The 21,745-nt window shown below is 57.8% G+C and overlaps 2 protein-coding genes across 3 annotated transcripts; both read right to left on the reverse strand.

Annotated features, from left to right (window-relative positions):
• Window positions 1-5,228: 5,228 nt before the first annotated feature.
• Window positions 5,229-11,862, reverse strand: CXXC5 (CXXC finger protein 5). Of its 2 annotated transcripts, none has more exons than XR_008508644.1 (2): window positions 10,948-11,862; window positions 5,229-6,282 (listed from the first exon to the last, which is right to left on the reverse strand). XR_008508644.1 is itself a non-coding variant. In XM_036391712.2 (2 exons), exons 1-2 carry the CDS (start codon window positions 11,815-11,817, stop codon window positions 6,238-6,240), a joined length of 831 nt encoding a protein of 276 aa, XP_036247605.1. In that variant the 5' UTR covers window positions 11,818-11,862; the 3' UTR covers window positions 5,229-6,237. The 2 variants fall into 2 exon arrangements, 1 of the variants encoding a protein (XP_036247605.1); XM_036391712.2 differs by having other exon boundaries at window positions 11,032-11,862.
• Window positions 11,863-11,928: 66 nt separating this feature from the next.
• Window positions 11,929-16,648, reverse strand: LOC129046853 (uncharacterized). Its single transcript, XM_054516480.1, has 3 exons — window positions 16,532-16,648; window positions 12,609-15,027; window positions 11,929-12,120 (listed from the first exon to the last, which is right to left on the reverse strand). The coding sequence occupies exons 1-2, from the start codon at window positions 16,646-16,648 to the stop codon at window positions 14,110-14,112; spliced, it is 1,035 nt and encodes a 344-aa protein (XP_054372455.1). The 3' UTR covers window positions 11,929-12,120; window positions 12,609-14,109.
• Window positions 16,649-21,745: the final 5,097 nt, after the last annotated feature.

Raw genomic sequence — 21,745 nt, forward strand, 5'->3', positions numbered from 1 at the left:
ACCCCCAGCTTGGGCTGGTGGCACCTGTCACCTCTGCTAAGGCCCTGCTCAGCCGCTGCCGTCCGCCCATCGTCACCCAAGGGCTGAAGGCTCGCGCGGCGCCAGCCGCCGCCTCCCTGCCCGATAACACCGCAGCGTCTTGCACTGAGTGGCCTCCTCCTGCTGTCACAGGCCGACCTATTTCTCACAAATCCTGACTGCTCTGCCCTTAAAACATCTTGACGCAGTGTTGAAGCCGGCCTTGGCACCGCAGCCAGTCCTGCTTAAGCGGGAGTAGCCTTGGCTTGGCGTGGGCTTTGCAGTGAGTGGGGCTGCCTGGGAGAGCAGCAGGGATGGGGAGCACTGATTTGCTCCTCAGGAATAGTCAGGCATTGATCGTGATCGAAAAGAGGAATACCATTGTTCAAAACAAGACCAGACTCTTGGTACTAAAGTGATTTCAGCATTTATTACAATAAAAAGGAAAGGCCTAAAGCAAGGGGGCCCAGGCCAAGCAGGAGCATTCCCTCGAGGATGCTGCAGCTGGGGCTGCTCAGCAGCGATGGCCCCGATGGTCCAGGTGGAGCAGCACGGATTCACTGGGTCAGAAGCCCCTTTTTATCCTGTTTTCTGTCCCTCTGGATTGGTTTCAGTTGGGATCCTTCATTTGCATGAAGGTTTAAGGCACTCGATTGGCCATTACAGTTCTGTCCAGGCTGGCTCGTTTCACTTGGGGTGAGGTGAGCTTAACTGAGGTGTAATTTCTTATAACTACCCTTTTAACCTCTTTTACCATAAGCAAACTAACAGTACATGCTTAACAATTATCAACTATTTTACAACAGTTTCTAACCTATTTTTGACACCACGGCTCAACCAAGCTAGAAGGTCCTTGCTGCCCACAGCCCAGGGCTGCTGGGTGCTGTGGTTCTCTGCTGGGGCTGAAGGAGCTGGTGATGGAAGAGGTGTCCTCCTTCACACAAGCATAGCCAGCACTCCCCGAGCAGTCACCCACTCTGTGGGATGGGGAGGGGGAACCTGAGAGCCCAAACCAAGACAGCTTCTCCATGGAGGCAGCACCATGGAGCTGCAGGCAGGATGCCAGACCTGGTGGTGCTCTGGTCCCCAGGGCAGGAGGACCTCAGGCAGTTTCTGTGCAGAAAGCACCCTGTGATGGCTGCAGGGACATCCCCAGCCTCCTGCAGAGCCGCAGCAGGGCAGCCAGCCAGGGCCCTTGGCCAGCTGAAGCTGCAGCTTTGCCTTGCTGGGGACACAGCTCATCCCAGGGTGGGCTGGTGGGATGTAGGAATGGGTGTCAGCTTCCACCTATGGAGTGTTTTCAGAGGATGCTGCTGGGTAAACATCCCCCTGCCCCAGCTCAGGCATGGGGAGACCTCAGTGTGTGGGGGTTGGCCAGGAATCCTAGAATTCCCAGAGGTGAAGTGATGCAGATGTCAAGCCTTTATCATGGATAAAGGATCTTCCATGGCTCCTCTCCCCTGAGAAAAGCCCTTTTCAGTCTTGCTCTTATGCAGAGACAACACAGCATCCCACAGACCTTGTGGGACCCTCCTCCCCTCTCCCACACCCAGCATGCAATGTTTGTGGCGAAGAAGCCAACACAGAGCTCACTCCCTGTGGAGAATGTGCAAAAAACGAGGCATCCTTAGCCTGAATTCAAAAACTCCACAACCTTTTGGAAGAACTTCAGCCAAGGCTGGAAATGGGCCTGGAAAGCTGCCATGGTGTGTGTGACACCGGGAAGGTCACCTGGCCAGCTGCTGGGGAGCAGAACTTGGGAGGCTTATTTCAATTAATGGTCCCAACTGAGCTGTCCCAGCAGCCCCAGGCTCCAGCCTGAGCCAAGCCAGATGTGTGACAGTGAGCATCCCCATGCCTGGGGACCCCCAGGACACCTGCATTGGTCCCATCCAGCTGCTGTGGGGCTGCCAAAACTCCAACCAAGCTGGTGTCAGCTCAACCCAGGACAGGCTGGGAAGCACCCAGTGATGGTGTTGGACATGCTGGATGGCTCTAACACCTGGCACCAGGGCTGGCTTGTCTCCACAGCCCCCTGAGCTGTGATGTGCCCCTACCAAGGAAAGCTGAGCAGATCCCACCATCCCAACTTCCCACTGGAATGGTGGGTGTGAACTGGGTCCCCTCCCAGCAACCAGGATTGGGTGCTCATGGAGGTTCCCACCCCACCACCGAGGTCCTGCTGCCTCCCTGCCATGCATGTCCCCCCAGTGTCCCGTCCTTCAGTGTCCCATCCCCTCGGTGTCCCATCCCTTCAGTGTCCCGTCCCCTCGGTGTCCCATCCCTTCAGTGTCCCGTCCCCCCGGTGTCCCGTCCCTCAGTGTCCCATCCCCTCAGTATCCCGTCCCCCCGGTGTCCCGTCCCTCAGTGTCCCGTCCCTCAGTGTCCCGTCCCTCGGTGTCCCATCCCCTCAGTGTCCCGTCCCCCCGGTGTCCCATCCCCTCAGTGTCCCATCCCCTCGATGTCCCGTCCCTTGGTGTCCCGTCCCCTCAGTGTCTCATCCCCTTGGTGTCCCGTCCCCTCAGTATCCCGTCCCCCCGGTGTCCCATCCCCTCAGTGTCCCATCCCCTCGATGTCCCATCCCCTCGGAGTCCCGTCCCTCGGTGTCCCATCCCCTCGGTGTCCCGTCCCCCCAGTGTCCCGTCCCCGGTGTCCCTGCAGTGGCAGCGGGAGGTCACGCCTGGCCGGCGGCGGGCCCGCCATCCGGCTCAGCTGAAGCACATTTTGTATTTTGTCGGGCGCTTCCTGCATCCTGCCCCATCCCCAGGCCGGGGGGGCAGGTCAGCCCGGGGTCAGCCGCTAATTGCAGCCCGGGGGACGGCGGGACGAGGCTGGGACCAGCGCCAGGCTGAGACCCGGCACGGGGACACGGAATGGGGACACCCAGCAGCTGAGCCCGGCACCCCACAAAGTGCTGGGGTGCCCCTGTGACAGGGCAGGACATGTCTCTGGCACCACTGTGAGGGTTCCAGCTCCTGCTGCAGCTCACCCCAGAATCCATCCTGTCCAATCCAGGCTACTCCATGTGGAAAACATCCCTGCTGGATCAGCCCAGGGTCTGGCCTTACCTGGCATCACCTGCTGGCACCTTCCCACGCCACCAAAGCCAAGTGGGGTTGGGGACACGGCTGTGCCCTCTGTGACAGCACACCCTAGGGCCACAGGCAGGTTTGGTTGCCCTTCTGCTAACTCTGTCTAATGAGGATGTTAATTAGGAGAGACTCGAGGCCAGCCCTTGTGGTAGCGCCCAGGGTTGTCCTTCAGCGCCGTGCCGAGCTCGTTATCATCATCCCGGGTGCCCTGTGTCACCTGGCTGCCAGCAGGTACCCCGGGGACAGCAGCCCTGGGTGCCACTTCCCCAGCAGCAGCCGTGGGGACAGCCCAGCACAGGGCTGTGCCTGACAGAGGGGGAGCAGGGAGGAGGGGATGGGTTCACCCTCGGGGGATGCCTGAGGTCCTGCTCGTTAGGCAAAGCTCCAGGCCAGCACAGGGCCACCCTCCCACACACTCACCTGGGAGGCAGGGATGGAGCCCAGCACGGGGGTGAGCTGCAAGTGGGGTGGAGGGCAGCCAGCACCCCGTATCCCACCTCCCCTCCTCCCCATCCCACTCACAGGCAGGGTTTGAATCCCACATCTGATCCTTTTCTCCCTAAGCTGTTTACCTGCATGGGAAGCCCCTGCTCCCTTTGTCACCTGATAATGTCCGTGTCCTCCCTGGCAGCTCCATATCCCTGCTATCTCTCTCCTCCCCTGCTAACACCCATGGTCCCTGGCAATGCCCTGCCAGCCTGGCACAGCAGGGCTTGCTGTGCCATGATGGCATTTCCCCAAGCATTGCTCTGTGCCAACAACAGCCTGTAATGGGTGACATAGCCAGAGCAGGGTGACATTCCCAGCAGTCCCAGCCCCAGCTGTGGGTGGGATGAAGCAGCCCTCGCCCTACAGCTCCCCAGGGGATCAGGGCTGGGGAGGGGGCTCTGTGTGCTGCTCCCCAGGACACTCTCCCAGCATGGGGCAGGGGCTGGCTCCCTCCAGGTGCCAGGACTGTGCCTTCACACAGCCCCAGCCCTTAGCCACAGTCATAAAGAAAGCAGCCAGACTCCTTTTTCCCAGCACACCCCCACCACATTCCTGCTAAGTGCTTTCGGCTGTGGAGCAGCACGGCTTGGGAACCAGCTCCCAGCAGCCCCTTGCCAGTGCCATGCACCAGAGCCCTGCTGGGGCATGACCAGGGTCTGTCTGTCTGTCCCTGCAGGCCTCCAGCTGTGTCACTCACCACACTGGCCCAGCTCCATCACTGTCACCATGGGCTGCAGTGGTTCCCACACCCAGCCCAGGGCTCAGCACTGCTGTGACCAGGGTGCCTGGGCTCCAAACCACCCCGAGCTGCAGGAGCAGTGGGGGGAATGCTGCTAGAGAGGGCATCTGGGGCAGCTTTCCCCAAGGACTTTCTGCTCCGTGCCAGCAGGTCGCTGCTGGGCAGGGACAGAGCCCACGCACCGCCGTCACCCCCCTCCTGCGGGCGCACATCTGGCCAGCAGATGCTGGCCCAAACGCTGGCTGGAGCTGGGGACAAAGGCTCTCGCTCCCTCCTCCCGGCAAGGCAGAGCCAGCACTGCCGGCTCCAGCCGGATCTTCCTCTTGCCAGCCTGGGAGGGCCCTGGAGAACCTGGGGACTGGTGGGAGGTTCCCAGCCCACCTGCCATGATTCCCAACACAGCACCCAAGCACTGGCAGCATTGTCCATGGCTGAGCCCATCCAACATCCCCTCCACCCCAGACAGCTCCTGCCGATCCAGTACCAACATGAGGCCAGGCTGGAAAGCCATCCCAGAGCCCACTCACCTTTGGGAGCTCATTTCAGACTTGTCCCAGCAACATGAGCCTCACAGCGCTTCTTCATGGCACTTTAATATTATTTCACCAAAACAAATGGTGCTTCACTGCTGGGTAAAACTCCAGGCAGGTCAAGGAAATACCCCCAGGAGGAGCCAAGGCTGGCTTAGCCCAGGCACTGCCAGGATTAACCGAGGGGATTTAGCAGCCAGGGCGACTCCAGCTCAGCTCATCACACCGTCCCACACACTCTGGCATCGTCACTGGTGAGGTCCCCACAGCCAGCAGGACCACAGCACGTGGGCCACCACCACTGCTGGGGGGCCTGCAGGGCTGGACAGAGGGGTGGGAGAGAAATAACCAAGCTGGAAATCATGACACAAAACATGCATTCATTTTATTCACAAAAACAGCCTGGATCGCTAAAACATTACAAACAGCATTTCAATTTAATGATGGAGAGAGAGCTGGAGAGACTGGGGGGTGAACAGAAGAGAAATATCACTTTGCGTAACTGCTTCAGCACAGGTCCTGCAATATTTGTTTTATTTTGATTTTAACTTCTGTAAGTTTACAAAAATTACTTCTAGGAGTAAACCATTGCAATTAGGAGGATTTTCTGTACGCAGCATTTCTTGTTCTATATTAAGAAACTAACAACAACTCTTTTTTTTGCCTTTTTTTACTCTTTTTTTTCCTTTTTTTGAATTCTGCCAGTTGTGTAGCAATTGTTTTCTTCCACCTTTTATACCGACCCTCTTGTGGGTTAAACTTCCAGAGGTGAATGGCGAGGAGAAGGGATACTACATTGCTTTAAACATATTCTCATTTATAAACATGAAGTTGAGGCATTCTAGAAACTATCCACTCTATTGTATGATGGGAAAGAATCAAATAAAAAGTATAAATGAGGGTGCAATTAAACAACTGTGCTAAATTACAGTAGTGCTTATTAGTAACTAGATTTTAAAAGGTTACTGTAAATTTACATTCCCTACACAAGTACTGCATCTTTCACACATAAACAACATCAACACCAAAACACAGAAAGAAACTGATTGTCCATACTCTGTCTATTAAGTCTTGGTACTTTACAGATCCATTGTTTTTTTCTTTTAATTATTTTTTTTTTGTTTTTTATTTGAAAAGCAGTTAAATGTCTGACTAGGACTCGAAGATGTTAAAACGAACGCAAAAAAAAAAAAAAAGGAAAAAAAAGAAAAAAAATTATAAAAACAGGAATGAGATTTGCGAGAAAATATTTTTGGTTCTAAAGAGACACAGGTGCATCCATTCATTTCAGCCAAAAATCCCTTGCCTGAGACAACACAAGCAAGCAGTGACATTGCACTTGGATGACAGAGCTTTGGGATTCCCGTTCCTACTGGAACCATCTGAACGCGGCTCCTGTAGGAAGCATCACCTTCTGGAAAGGAAGAGAGACAGGGAGGGGGACAGAAGAAGGGACAAGGCGTTAGGTCAGGTCCGGCACAGGTCCCTGCACAGCACCAGGGCTGAGCAGCCACCCCTCACCCCCAGCCCGGCACCCCTGTCCCCAGCCCTGGGACGGATCCAGCCCAGGCTCAGCACCCTTTGGTGCTGCTCTACATCCCAAGATTTCCAACCCACGATGCCAGCAGGAGGGAGACCAGGGTCCCCCTGCTGCCAGACCCCTCCCTGGCCGTGGGCCATTGATCCCACATGCCCATGACCCCATGTCCCCATGTCCCCGTGTCCCCGTGTCCCCGTGTCCCCATGTCCCCGTGTCCCCGTGCTGCAGGTGGCACAGTGGCACAGCCCCTGGCTTCCCCTCAGACCAGCAGTGAGCACAGTGGCCAGGCTGTGGGCAGTCAGCATGGCCTGGCACAGCCCAGCACAGTCCCCTCACTGCCAGTCCCCACAGTCCCTGCCATGGACAGACAGACAGACACCCAGAGGACAGGAGCCCAGGCACCAGATGGGTTTAGGAGTGCATTTGGATGGAAACTGGGGTAGGGAGTAGGAGCTGAATGGGCCTAGGGACACCAGAGCAGGAGCTGCTGAGGACATGGGACATGCTCAGCCTCAAGGAACAACCTTGACCCCAAGAGAGCAGCTCCAGGCAGCACCAGGTACCTCAGCCCCTCACAGGGAAAAGGGATGAGTCCCACCAGGCTCAACCCCACAGCCAACAAAGGGCTCAACACCAAGCAAGATCTCTTAGAAGCCACCTCCAGGAAAGATGGTGTGGGGCCATGCCCCAGTAGCACTGTGATCCTCTGGAAGGAGAACCAGGGACATTTTCCATCTGGATGAGGTGGAAAGCCTGCACAATGTTCACAAGTGGATATGCAATGACCACAATGTCTCAGTGCCAACAGCCCCAAACAAGACTGAGCTGTGCCAGCCAGACACACAATCACCACAGGATCACCACACAACCACCTGAGAGGACCCTTCAGGTCCCACATCTCCAAACAAGCAAGGGACACCAATGGGAAAGAGGCCGCAGGCTGCAGTGACAGGCATGGACCAGCAGACTGGCTGCCATGGGGCAAGCAGGGGCACAATACTGAACCCATGTGCAGGGCTGGTTGCAAGCATGTAGCATCCTAAGAGTGAAACCAGGCACATTTTGGTGCCTAATTCCATGCAGGAGTCAGACAGATCTCACTGGGTCCTTCTCTCGGATCAAGACACCAACCAAGCCTCAATGAAACACCTGAGCAGCATCACCGCATCCCTGCAGGAGGGTGTCCCCTTCCACAGGCACAGCCCAAACACAGGGCTTGGGCAAGGGCAGGGGCACGGGGGCCAGAATGGGCAGGAGCTGGTGGTGCCCACCAGGCTGCTGACAGATCCCACCTCTCCTGCTCCCAGCCCATGTCAGGGAGCAAATTGAGCTGGGGCAGTCACAAGCATCACCCCTTCCCCAAGGTGTCTACAACACATAATCAGACACATGGGAAGGCACAAGTGCCTGTGCACAGGGCTGTGGCACTCCACCCTGACCACGCTGGATCCCAGCCTAGGCACTGAGTGCAGAACAGGCAGGGCAGGGTGGACTCTCCAGCATGGGCCACATAGCCAGATCCATCACCCCAGAGGAGAGGATAGAGGGGAGAGAGAGGGATCTCCTCATGGGTCTGGAAGGAGATGTCTGATAAATACCTCTGCTCCTTTCTTATTAAAGGAAGATGGACAACCAGCTCTAATGTGGATGCCCAGGAGAGATCCCCCTCATCCCCACCATCACAGACTCACAGAATGATTTAGAAGAGACTTAAAGATCATCTCATTCCATCCCCTGCCATGGGCAGGGACACCTTCCACCAGACCAGGTTGCTCCAGGCCCCATCCAACCTGGCCTTGGACACTTCCAGGGATGGAGCAGCCACAGCTTCTCTGGGCACCCTGTGCCAGGGCCTTAAACCCTCATCATAAACATTTCTACCTTATGTCCAACCTAATTCTATCCTCTTTCAGTTTAAAATGCTCACCCCTTGTCCTCCATGGCCAGAGTCTGTGAGAATGACATGAGGGTGACAGTGACCCTCACTGGCTCTATCAGGAGCACCAGAGCTCTTCAGCACGGCTTCTCTGGGTGGAGAACAGCTCTGATGAGTCAAATCCCAACTATTCATGGCCTTCATGTGACCTACAGCTCTGCAGACAAGGCCAGGGTGACCCGTGCAGGGCTGGCCAGCAGCCCCCACAGCATCAGCCAGGGTTGCTGGGGCTGGCAGAGCCCAGAGGAGCCTGGTCAGAGCAGGGACGTGCTGCTGCCTGCTCCCAGCACCCGGCCTGGCCAGTCTCAGAGCCCCAGGCAGCCCCAGCACAGTGGGACACCAGCAGTGACCGGTTCTTCGGGCTCTGTAGATGTGCAGATAAAGCTTAACAGCCACTGAGGGATTTAGCCTGTTTTTTTACACCACCATAAAGGTTTAATTCTATTTTTTTTACTGCTTGATTTTAGATCAATGTTTAATCATAGCCACAGCCCTGTGTGGGCTCTCCAAGGATGCTCCTCTGGATGCACAGGGGGGACAGGATAGAGTCACTGTCTTTCCTCTGGGGGGCAATGGCACTGCCCCCCACAGACAGAGACAATGCTTCACAAAGCCTTGTGAATGATTCAGCCCCATAGGAAGGGCCACTGAATGGCCCCTCCTGTCCCAGTGTCCAGTACAGGGGTGTGGTGGCACCCCACCAGCACCAGCAGTCCATGGAACTCTGCATCCTGGCCCCCTCAGACAGGTCTCCAACACAGCAGAGGTGCTGGTGGTTGCCCTACAGCTGGCCCAATGTATGAGCAAGGCTGGTTGACAGGTTAGATTCAACAACCCAGCTTTGACCTGGGTCACCTGGGACATCAGCTGGGGTCATGGTGTCCCTGTCCCTGCCTGTACAACCCTACCAAAGTCAACATACAGTGTGAGTGGATGTTCTGAGGGAAGGGTTGGTCTGTCATGAAAAAGGGATGGTGACACCCTGGAGTGACCCACACGTGCCCAGGCATCCATCCCACCTGCACGGTGGCATCGCTCTAGAGCCTCAACACACCTGGTCATGCCCAGGGGGATGGGGCTCATCTCTGGTGGGACCCGGCTCTACCAGATGCAGAGCCCTATTTCAGTGGCCTTAATTTCCCAGCCAGTCATGAGATGGGGAAATCCATCACAGGGGTGACTGTTCTCTGGGTTCCTGGTGCTATTTATCACCCCCAGACCCAGCGCTGGGAGAAGGGAGCGACTGCTCCGGCTGCCGCGAGCTCTGAGTCTATTGACCCGCTTTAGGACTCTTTGGGAGAAATGAACTTTTTTTTCCCTTTCTCCCTTTTTCCAGATCACTGACTCAGCAAATTAGAACAAGAATATAATTTAGCAATACAGCGGTTTTTGAAAGACACAGTCCCCCTCTCCTCATCCCCACCGCCCAAATAGATTTTTTTTTTCCCCTTCAGTATTCATTCAGAGCTGATGCTAATTGAAAAACGTAGAACGTGGCTAAGGGAGAAGTGGGCTTTGGTTGCATCTGGACCACCAGAGGATGGGCAAAGCCCTTGTGCCAGGATGCACGATCCAGCTGATGTCCAGGTGACTTTTTAGCCTATCTGTCTCTCCATGGAGATGTGCTCACCAGAAGGAGGAAGCACACCAGCATGGCTGAGAGTGGGGCTGCTCACAGAAAAATCAAACCTGGCTTCAGCACAACACCTGGGTGTGCAGGAAGAAGGAGGCTCTGCCAGAGCAGTGTGTGCATGGGGCACCCCTGCCCTGCTGGCACCAGCCCCAAGGCACACCACGCCACCAGCAGCTGCCCACAGCCCCTAATGAGTTTCAGACCCACACAACCACACAACCCAAGCCACCAGGCTTTCCCTGTAGTCCCCACATGAATGTCACACCTCCCCAGTGGATTTGGCAAGGTGGGACCTCAACCCAATGGCTCTCCTCCAAAGCCAAGGACATCCACAAGCAGGCCATGGTGGGCAGTGACAGCCCGAGCAGCTGGCCCACACCAGGGCACCTGGGCATCCCCAGCAGGAGCAGGGATGTGCCTGGCTCTGCTGGGTGCTGGAACAGGAGCGCTGCCAGTGGGACTGCAGCACTGCTGCCACAGGAAATCCAGATGCTGCCTTATGCACTCATCCTGGCCCAGGGAGACCCAGCACAGCCACTCCACTGGGGATGCTGCCCAGTGCACACTGCAGCAGTTTGCTCCCAAAAGCAGGGATCATTGTTCTCCTGCTCAGAGCAGAGTGAGCTGAGGGGCTGGGCTTTGGCTGAACTGTGGCCACAGGTTTCAACATCACCAATTACCCCAAGGTCTGCCCCAAAAAGTCATCCCCCTGCTCTGGGGTTGGATGTTGCTCCCCAGCTCAGGGAGCTGAGGACAGGGAATGCTGTCACCAACACCCCACTGCTGCCTGTGCTTGCAGAGGGGAAAGCAAAGTCCAGAGTGCTCAGGGAGAGACCCCAGCCCTCCTCCCCACATCAATCAACCCCAGTACATAGCAGGGAGTGGGGACTGGGGGCACTGGGCAGAGCACACATCTCAGGGTGAGAGCTGTTAATGGAAAAGGGAAAAATAAAAAAAAAGTAAGAAGTACCAGGTGTTTTATTATCTAGGGCAAGATCCAAACCCAGGAGCGCAGCCCGAGGAGGGGTTAGGGTGCCTGAGAGGGGCCGGTTACCTCCAGTGCTGCAGAAGGCTTCTTTTTGAGTTCTTCACATTTTCGGAATTTGCAAATCTGGTGGCCAGTTTTGCGATTCCTACAACTGCTGCACTGCTCGCAGTTTATCCGTCTTCGGCAGGGCGGGCACATGCCGCATCTTTTCCGTTTCTTTTTCCCCGAATTGATGGCAGATGCCAACTCATTCTGCATGGGATACTCTGCCAAGCCAGCCATATGGAGCGCGCTCTCTGCCAGAAACACGCCGGCAGGGGTCATAATGAAAAGGCCTGGGTTGATGGGAAAAGCCCCCAGGTAAGGAAAATCAGAGGGGCCGTTCATTGTCTCTGCAGCTGAGACTGCCTCCATGTCAGAGATACCAGTCCCGTGCTCGCTTGTTAGAGGAAGATGCTCCTGTACCACTCTTTTGAGCATTTCTGTCGACTGAGCAAACTGTTGGAGGGCGGTCTGTCCTTCTGAGGAGAGCTCCGACATCCGGTCTAATTTGCTCAGCATACTAGAGATGTTTTTGTGCTTTGAGGTAGAATGACTTTTATCCACAGTCGCATCGTTGCCATTAGCTAAGGGGTTGCCTTTCTCTGAATGTTCGCTTACCGAGCTGCTGCTACCAAAGGTGGAATAGTGGGAGAGTGGACGGGACTTCTTAAGACTTTTGTTCAAAGGTTCACTTATTATTCCACTTTTGTTCCTCCTCTCGGAGTTGACAGGGGGTTGAGAGTCATCTTGGTTATTTTTTTCCGTCTCTGGCTTGTTCCCAGTGTCTTGATGGGAGCCCGAATTTGACATGGTGCCCGGAGCACAACAACCAAACCAACCCCAAAATTTAAAATTTAAAAAAAAAAAAAAAAAAAAAAAAAAAAAGCTGAAAAACCAAAAAAAAAAAAAACCAACAAAAACCCCAAAACCCACCCTAATGCCAAAGTGAAAGACCCCCAAAGCCCTTCTGGTAGCACTGGCCCGCCAGCCACCAGGGACGCTCAGACGGGGCCGCGCATCAATGGGGCGTCTCCTCCCGCGCTGGCTGCGGAGGACTCAGGGCGCTCTCAGTGCACAGACATACTCTGCGGCTCTGGGACACACCACGCGGCTCTGCAAGGAGAAAAGAAAAGAGAGTTAGTGCTGGCAAGAGCCAAGAGGCTTTTCAAAGCGGCTCTTCCTCCCCCTGCCACGAAAATCTCAGCGCCGCGAACAAAGGAACTCCAGGGAACGGACCTCGGTGGAGATCCGTTCCGCTGCTCTCTAAAAGGGTCGCCATCCAGACACAAGTGGGGGGTCACAGGGGAAGTCCTGGCCTGGTAGCAATGGCACTCTGATACTTTAAAGGCTCTCTGTGCCCGGCTCTCCTCCCCCAGGGACAGCAGCCCCAGGGAAGTCACGGGGCTCATCTCCCGCTCTGCTCCAGCGGCGTGCGGCCCCACACCGGACGGGACCGCAGGCGCCAGCACGATGCTCCCGGGCCAGGAGCTGGAGCTCATGCAAGGGGTGCCTTGTTCCCACCCTGCAGCCACCCTTGTCCCCCAGGCCAAGTGCCATGGAGGCAACAGCCCAGCTCCCACAGTCCCAGGGATGCTGCTCACCCAGCTCAGGCTAGGCTGCACCCCTTCTTCTCCTCCTCCTCCTCCTTCTCCTCCTGGACCATTGTCCCTGAGCCAGGACTGGGCAGGGGAAGAAAGCCACATGGAGAGCAGCAGTGTCCACCTTCAAGTGCCTCAAGGATCCACAGCATCCTCCTCCAAACCCCACCAACAGCTGCAGTGTTCACCCCAAATCCTATAGGGAGCTGCACCATCCAATTCGGAGTCACTTCCAGCATCCATTTCCAAATCCCATGGGCATCCATGGTGTTCACCTCCAAATTCCCATAAGAGCTGCAATGTCCACTTCCAAATCCCATGGACAGCCATGGTATCCACCTCCTAACCCCACCAAGGGCTGCAGTGTCCATCTCCAAACCAAACAGGGAGCTGCAGCATCCACTTCCAAGCCTCATCAGGAGATGCAGTGCCCACCTCCAACCCCATAGGGAGCCACAGCATCCACCTCCAAGCCCCAGTGCTGACCTCCTGCCATGCCCCAGCATGCCCAGCACACATGCCCAGCTGCTCCAGCAGCGCCATGAGCTCAGCAGTGACAGCAAGAGCCTTCCTGGAGCGGATGCTATGCTGCTGTCCCTGGGGCAACTCCGGGGCAGCTGGGTCCAGTGTGGCTGCAAACACTTGTTGTTGTGAAATTCCTCCTCCTCCTCCCTCCCGAGCACGCACGCACACAGGCACCGCCAAGTAATCAGGCTTTAGAGGAGAAAAGCTGCAGGGCTTAATGGAGCAGGAACCCACGTCCCCACCCCGGCGGCAGCTGGGGGAGGGTGGCACTGGGAGGAGGCCCCTTGCCCACCCCACCCCTCCATCCTGGCTATCCCAGCACCTTCCTCTCCAGGGCCCAGACGGGGATGTGAACACGTGTGGATAGCTCTGCTGAGACCCTCACTCCTGTGTAGGGGTGATGCAGCAGAGCGAGGGGCATCCCTGCACCCCTTCACCCCATTCCTGCTCATCCATCACTCTTCGGATCCCCTTGTCCAGTGCAACCCCAGGAACCCCACAACAGCCCGGGAGGACCCTTTCCCATGGACAGAGCTCGGGCATCGCCCTAAAACGCTGATGGGGGCAAGGTCCTTGTGCCAACTACCGTGGTACCGGCTGCGGAAGCAACCCCGGTGTCTCACTCCGGTGCCAGAGCCGGCTCGCCCACGGAGAAACCCCCCCGCCCTGGCGCTGAAAACCGCTTGCTTCAGCTGCTGCGGGATTTAAGATGCAGCGCGGATCGATGCAGGGCTTGGGCTCCAGCCGGGAGCTCGCCAGGCCACGTGGGGAGGGAGGGCTGCGGCGGCAGGACGGGCTGCCCTTCCCCAGCATCCCGCTCCGCGTCAGGCAGGGGGATGCTGGGCAGCCGTGAGGCGGGGTGCACCCCAAAGGGATGGCGGGGTGCTGGGAAGATGGGCGAGCTGCTGCCACGCAGCTGAACCACCCGTCCCCTCTGCCAGGGAGGTGGGGGACCCGTCCCTGGGGACCTTAGGACGGGTCACACCTTAGTGCCGACAGCAACGGGCGCTGGGGCCGGAGCGGGGAGCGCGGCAGGAAAAGCACCGGACGGGAGGATGTGAGATAAAGCGCCCGGTGCTGTTATCTCACGCCTGCCCGCGGCCGCCTTTCCTGCGGCCCTGCGCCTCTTCCGCCCGCCCCGCGCCGTGCACGGAGCCACGGGCCCGGCCAGACCGGCCCGGCACTGCCACCCTGCCCGCCCGCCCCGGGGCATCGGAACCACCGTGCCACCCTGCCCGCCCGCCCCGGGGCATCGGAACCACCGTGCCGCGGGGCTGCCAGGGAGCCACGGGCGGCTCCCCAGCCTCGACTGCTGGAGATGCTCTGCAAAGAGCTGGGTCCTGCCCGCATGGGTCCCCCCATGGTCCCACAGCGGGCTCCAGGTGAGCTGGAGCCACGGCGTGGTGACCATTTCTACCAGTTCCCATCTTCTTCTGCAGCCACACACACCGTCCAGCCTCCCTGGCGGGTCCCACCATGCCACACGGATCGGGTGCCAGCAGCTCTGAGCCCCGCTGGCCACCCCCTCCCAGCAGGGCGATGGCTGCACAGCCTGGCACAGCCTGGCACAGCCCCCGGGCTGCGGGACGGGGCCGGCTCCCCGCACCCACGGAGACACCGGGCACGGCGCCGTGGCCGCGCTCAGCCCCAGCGGCGCAAGGCAGTGCCCGCTGTTGGCACGGGGTGCGGCGCCGAGCCGTGCCGAGCCGTGCCAGCGGCGCCACCGCACAATCCCGTCATTGTCCCGGCCGCCGCTTTGCCTCCGCCAGCTCCCACCATCTGCAGCCACCCGGCGCTGCCCTCCAGCCCCCGGGGCCACCGCGCCAGCAGGCGCCGGACACCGCGGCCGTGCCAGCTGCGGACGGCTCTGTCCCCACGCTGTCCCCACACCGGGGTGCTGGGGGTACGTGGCTAGCTCACATCAAAGGGGGGGTCCCCCACCCTGACACCGCGGGACCACCCAGCACAGCAGATAGCGCCGCTCCTCGCCAGCCGCTGCCCGGCCCCGGCGTTAATTGCAGCGGGGGGGAGGAATTAATGATCTTAATCCCTTCTTTATGATTGACCCGAGTAAAGACGGTGAGGGCCCCCCCCCGTCCCGTTTCTGCCCCTTTTCCGGCCCCCATCCCTTGGGGAAGGCGCCGGGCAGCGTCATCTGGGTCCCTGTCAGAAGGTGCTTAGTCCCGGCCGGCCGCCGCATTAAGGGGCACGTGATGGGCTCCCTCGGCCGGGTCTGTGCACCGGGCAGCTTAACAGCCTGGAGGGACGCCAGGGTTCAAGGGGACACCACCAAGGTCGGGAGGCCCCAGCCCACCAGCAGGGCTTCCCAAGCCTCTGCAGGACACTGTTCCTCCCCTGCATCCAACCCCCTGCCATGGCCAGGGTCCAAAGGCCAGGGGGTCCCAGGGTGAGGGAAGGCACGTGTGGAACATGTTGTCCTGAGAAGCTGTGGCTGCCCCATCCCTGGAAATGTTACAGGTCAGATTAGAGGGTTACCCAGTTAGTCCAGGGTTTGGAGTAACCTGGTCTGGGGGAACATGTCCCTGCTCACGGCAGGGGGTGGAATGAGATGATCTTTAAGGAACTTCAAACCCAAACCATCCTGTGATTCTATGATTTCCATGGGTCATCCTGAAGACCTGCCTCCCACCAGCCTGGAATGCTCAGATGGGGCAAGGCAGCCATGCTCTCCCATGACCCTGGTGGGGAAAAAATGGGGTACTCCTCTACATGGGTCTTCCCCCAGTTCTCAGCCCCACACCACCCCTCACCTCCTTCACTCTGCCCCAGGGCTCCCTGCACCCCAGCACACAGAAGACTGCTCTGCAATAGTCCTGACAATGCCAAAATAAATAAAGGTTGCAAAAGGATCATCTCTGGTGGTCCGGAAAAACCCCTGCCAGGGAGACCGGCTGAGAGTCCCTCCAGTTGCAGGCACCATTCACTGTCAGAGGGGAGCAGGAGAGGAGCTTCGCTTTTCCTAAAAAATGACAAGCTGCAAATTCCAGCTGGCTCCCCTGTGTTTTCGCTGCATGGCTGGAAAGCCATCGGCTCCCGCCGACCTAAAAAGTCTCGTCTTCAAGAGAGAACTTCTGCTTTCCTTTAATTTTAAATAAATCACCCTCCTCCCAGCAAAGCCGCCGGTTGGTCAGCCGTGCACAGACACGGCGTAAAGGGAGAAGAAAGCAGCAAAGCTGAAGCCGAGCTGCTCCCGGGCTCCGGAAACAAAAGGAGAAAATCAAAATTCTCCTTTTTTCTAATCCCTGGGCGCTGGGTGGGCACTGGGGGCGGTGGCTTTGTCCGCCCGCAGCAGACGGAGGACGAGGACGGAAGGGACCCCGGCGTTTTTTCAGCCTGCAGAAAGGCTGCAATTGTCCCCTCTGCCGCGGTTTTGTCCCCACTTCCTCCCCCTCGCCGTGTGGCCACTCGTCCAGCATGGCCCCCACCTCCTCCCCACCACCATCACCCCCTGCTGATGGATAGACAGACAGACGGATGGATGGACTCAGCGGTGCCATGGACCGACCAAAGCAGGGCGCCCACCACCAGCGTGTGTCCCTCTTGATGGCATCCCAGGAAAGATGTCAGTCAAGGGAGACTGCAACTGGAGGCACCTTCCCCTTGCAGCTCCAAAGAGGGGCTGGAGGTGGTCCCTGTGCTCCTCAGCTGCCCTGGCCAACAGTGGACAGGACCTTGAGATAGCCAGGAGCATGGCACCATAGGTGGTGGAAGCAATGTACGGGGAGACAAGACACCCTGGAGGCATCCTGGTGTCTGAAACACATCCTGGGATGAGACACCCGGTGGGTAGAACAGCACCACGGCCCTGGAGCACTGCCACAAGCCAGAAGGTCCAGCAGCAGCCCAGGTCAAAGGCTCAGGAGAACCAGTCTCACCAGAACAAGGTTCACAGCAGTTCTGACCCCATCACCACACCAGCTGATTCAGCAACCAGGTGCCCATTTCTGCAGCACAGTCAAACCTGCTGTTCCCCCCACCAGGTGACACAGGTCAGCTGAAACAGGCAGAGATGTTTTATCACAGACTCACCAGCCAGATGTCCAGCAGCAGGGGAACCAAGAGAGAATTCAACCCATGATCTCCCAAGGCTGATTACCCCTACAGGACACCCATCAATGGTGCCTGATAACCAGGTGCCTGAGGCAAAGACAAGCCTGTTATTTGCAAGCCATCATCTCTGTCAACCCAACAGCCCCCAAGCTCTGCTCTCTGCATTCATCCTCTCAAAAACTGGTCCAGCCAGAAGATCCACTCCTGGACATACCATGGAAGTTACCATCACCCACCACCTTTTCTCCAGACATCAAGAGAGGACACCCAGGCCTGGGGGAGATTGGGGTAGTGCTGTGAATGCTCAGGCTTACCCTGGGTGGGTTAAAGAGCCAGAGGTATGAGAGGTCGAGGTATGACAGATTGCCAGATGGGCAGCTGACAGGGACATAGCTCATCTCTTGTGCTCCAGAACATCCTTCAAAGGGCCAGTCGTGGCAGCCACTCTGCTTGTCTCTGCTGCCGAGGTGGCACTGAGGGATCTTAAGAAGCCAACTCTTGAATTAAAAAGGCTATGGAAGATTAAATCCAGCATCTGGAGTTTGCCCTGGAAGCAGATGGCGAATCATCATGGTGCACAGAGTGGCTTTCACCCATCTCCTTCTCGCAGGCAGCCACTCGGCCCTGGTGATGTGACCCAGGAGCAACTCTGGACATATACACAGGGTGGGCCAGGATGTGTCCTGCCACGCACATCTTCAGGGACAGCGTGGTGAGTCCATGCCACATCCTGCTGAGCAGACAGGAGGTGATGCCACCTCCCAAAGTGGGCTCCCTCCACCAGGGATCCAGCAAGGGCATATTCTTTCCCACCGGTGCTGGGTTTTTCCATGTAGCCCCATGGCTGCTGCAGAATCCCAACCTGCTGGCACAGCCACAGCCAGATTCCTGATTCACCCCAGAGTGTATCACCAATGTGCCCTGGACTGCCAAGGAGCTTATCATCGTGAAGAGGACAAGGAAGTGCCCAGGGATAGCACTGCCTCCATGCACATCCTTGAACCTCACCTGTGGCCCTGGCACAGCTGGAGCCACCACCACAGGGACTGACCTGCACCCGGGGCTGCCCCAGCTGGGAAATGTGGCTGTGTCCTGCCTCCGCGGGGTGGTGGTTACGGATTAAGGAGTCTTAAATGTCAGACGACCAGGCGCTCCCTAGAAATCCACTTATCTCCGCTGCCACTCGGAGCGGCCAGAGCCGGGCGGTTATGGAGATAACGCGATTTGAAGCGTCCACCCGAGCATTGCAGGGCTGCGGGTGCCCTGCGGACAGCGCCAGGCACCTCCTCCCCTCCTCCCCTCGCCCAGCTGCTGCCCAGAGAGCCGGGTGATGGCCACGCTGCTCAGCCCGGGGGCTGCACCCACCTGCGTGGAGCCCCCCTCCCCAATTCCGGGGGATGAGGGAGGCTTGGCAGCCTCGGTGCTCATCCATCCCCCCCTGTGCCAAAGCTGCACCAATTCGCTGCCCAAATCCTAAAACGACTGTAACTAAAACCTACCAGATTGAGCCTGGGGAAGAGCCCCCCCCGCCTCTCCCCCCTCTCCAAATGGGATTGAACAGATCTGCTCTCGCACGAGCCCAGCTCGCAGCCAAGCAGCATCTGACATTCACGCGCCGTGGCACGGCTCTGCCGCTCGCCCACTCCCCCCGGCTCGGCATCGCCCCGGAGATGCGCCAGCAATCCCAGCCCAGCACAACACCCCCTGTCCTCTGCTAATCCCCTCCAGACCTTCCTGGAGGGACTCTCTGGCCCAACTAGCTCCCCATGTCCTGTCCACTGAGTGAGGTCACCAGGGTGATTCAGGGCTGGGAGGTTGAGGCAGAATGACCCCAGGGCATGGGGGCAGGTGGGCAGGGGCAGGCACTGCCCCAGATGCCAACAACAACGGGCATCCCAGCAGGACCCCCAGAGAGCCGGGGGGCTGAAGGTGGCTGTGCCCCAGGGAGACCCACATGGGCCTGCCTAGGCCAGGCTAAGATGTGTGAATTGCTCTGTTAACAGATGGGGCCATTGCAGCGTCAACTACTTGGGGTCTGACCTAAAACCAGGTCACAGAGAGACCCTTGGCATGGGCAGAGTGAAGGGAAGGTTATTAAAAACAAGGGGAAAAGTTGTAGGCACAGTCACATGGGAATACTGAATGGCAAAGAGCCCCAAAGCCAACAGTGTCACCTTCAATGGTGTTCCAATCTACATGTGCCACCTCCAAGTGCCACCTCCAATGGTGCCCAAATTTATTCATGCCACCTCCAAGTGTCACCCCCAATTGTGTCCTAAATCCATTAGTGCCACCACAAGTGCCACCACCAGCAGCGCCTAAATCCATCAGTGCCATCTTCACAAACAGCTCCAGCCTGGAGAGGTCCCCTTGTGCTCCCACCTCATCCCTCCATATCCCACCAGGCAGCTCCACGGTGGCAGAGCACAAACCAAGAGGCTGCTCCAGATCCCAGGAGAGCTGGCACTGGGATGGGCGGGTGCAGCCACGCCAGCACCTGTATTGTTGTCACCACTGTCACCACTGCCAGCTCAGTGCATTTGAGTTTGGCCATTAATGGGTGGTGGGAACCTTGTGGTGCTCAGTGATGAGATCCCAAAATTCCACCATCCCTGCTCCTGAGGGCAGCCGCTTTGGAGGAGCCACTTTTCCCAGCAGGAAGGCGACGGCCCCGTGGGACAGCGGGTCTGCAGCCATTGACAGATGTCTGAGAGGACGGCAATAATCCCAATCCCGTCTTCCTCTGGGAGGATTCGGGTCGCCCTGGCCCTCACCGGGGGTTTATCCATTGTCTGGATCTGCCGGCGGTTGTTATTTTTGGTCAGCACCGCGTTTTGCTTGGCCTCGCTGGCAGGAGGGAAATAGAGGAAGAAGAGAAAGGGGAGGAAGGTTGCTTGGCAGGGGGAAGACCAGCTCAGCTTTGGGAGGGGGCAGTGAGGCACCCCACAGCCCTCAGGGAGTCCGAGTCGGTCTCTTCCCAGCCCCACAGCCTTGCTGAGCACAGCCAAAACTCACCACAGTGACAGGGCTGGCACCATCCCATCCCCAGTGGTGCCATGGGGAGTTGCTTCCAGTAAGCCCAGTGGGCCAGAGAGGTTTTGGAGTACAGGTTTTGGGAGGCAGGCAGCAGTCAAGGTTCTCTCTGTCACCAAAACCGAGTGCAGGGAAGTTCTCTGAGGGATGGGCAGACCCTGCCCACAGACCCACATGTGTCTCAGATCCATGCAGACAAGCCAAAAAAAGCTGGGTAGCTTCAGGAAGACAGATCCCCAACCTGCCCTGAGCCCCTGGGCTGTGAATTCCCATCCCTCACACCTCACCCTCAGCACTGCAGCATCCCAACAGCATCCCAGCCCTGCTGGCAAGTCCTGTCCTCCCTGTTGGAGCTCACCAACATTGCAGGGTGCAGCTCAGGCAGCCCCTGAGACCTGCACCTGGATCACTACAGAGGCACTAGTGAGACACTGGAACAGGTCACCCAGGGCAGCTGTGGCTGCTCCATCCCTAGAAATGTCCAACGGGGTTTGGAGAAACCCGGGATAGAGGAAGGTGTCCCTGCCCATGGCAGAGCTTTGGAATGAGATGAGCTTTAAGATCCCTTCCAACCCAAACCATTCCATGATTCTATGATTCTATCCTGCTGAGACAGGTACAAGGGGAGGCAGAGCTGGGGTAAGAGCATCCAAGAGGATGTTTCTAGGGAGAAGACACAGAAATGCCTCAAGACTTTGCTTCTCCCCATCTCCCCAGCAGCGAAGCAGGGAGCATCCCCTCAGGGTGGGGCTTGCCATCCTTCTCCACATCTTTCCACCACCTCCCAGCTTGCCTGCAGAGCAGGAAGACAGGATAAAGATGCCTCCCTGCTCTGTGGGATCTCTCTCCTACAAGAGATGGAAGGCATGAGCACAAAACTGCCTCTCCCGAGCTTTCCCCACGCTCAGCACCGCTTGTCACTCAAGCAAACCCCGTGGCCTTTAAGCTGCCAAGGTACCAGAGCTGCTCTGGAATCGGAGTTCGCTCGGCTCCTGCCCTGGAGCAAGGAATCTGAAACGCTGCCACTGGAAACGAAACAGAGCATCCGTCATTTTACTTGCCAGAAATATATCCAGCCCCCAAAAAAAGAAATACTGCCTGCAAAAGAGCCAGCAACAAAGCCCTCGATTCCACCGGTGAAGCAGAGCCCGGCGTCGGGCATTTCCACTGGAATTCTGATTCCAAATCACCCAAAATAAAACGAGCAGCAGGGCCGGGTTATGGCCAGAGGGGCCAGAAGAAGGGCGCCAGGTCATCATCAGAAGCTCTCACCTAGGATGCTACAAAGGAAATCCATGGGTTTGAAAGGAAAAGAGGCAGGTGGCAGAGGCAGGGCTGGAGGGGATGAAAAGTCCAGAGGAGCACAGCGAAGCCCAGGCAGCCCTGCCTTGGGGATGTCCAGGGGAGCCCACCCTGCCCACAGCATCCTGCCTCAATGCTCCCAGGCAGGCAGGCAGGCAGGCAGGTCAGCACCCCCAGCCATTCCCAGTGGCATCCCCAGGAAAGGCAGC

This window comes from Molothrus ater, chromosome 15 (assembly GCF_012460135.2).
Source record: "Molothrus ater isolate BHLD 08-10-18 breed brown headed cowbird chromosome 15, BPBGC_Mater_1.1, whole genome shotgun sequence".
Classification (NCBI taxonomy): Eukaryota; Metazoa; Chordata; class Aves; order Passeriformes; family Icteridae; genus Molothrus; species Molothrus ater.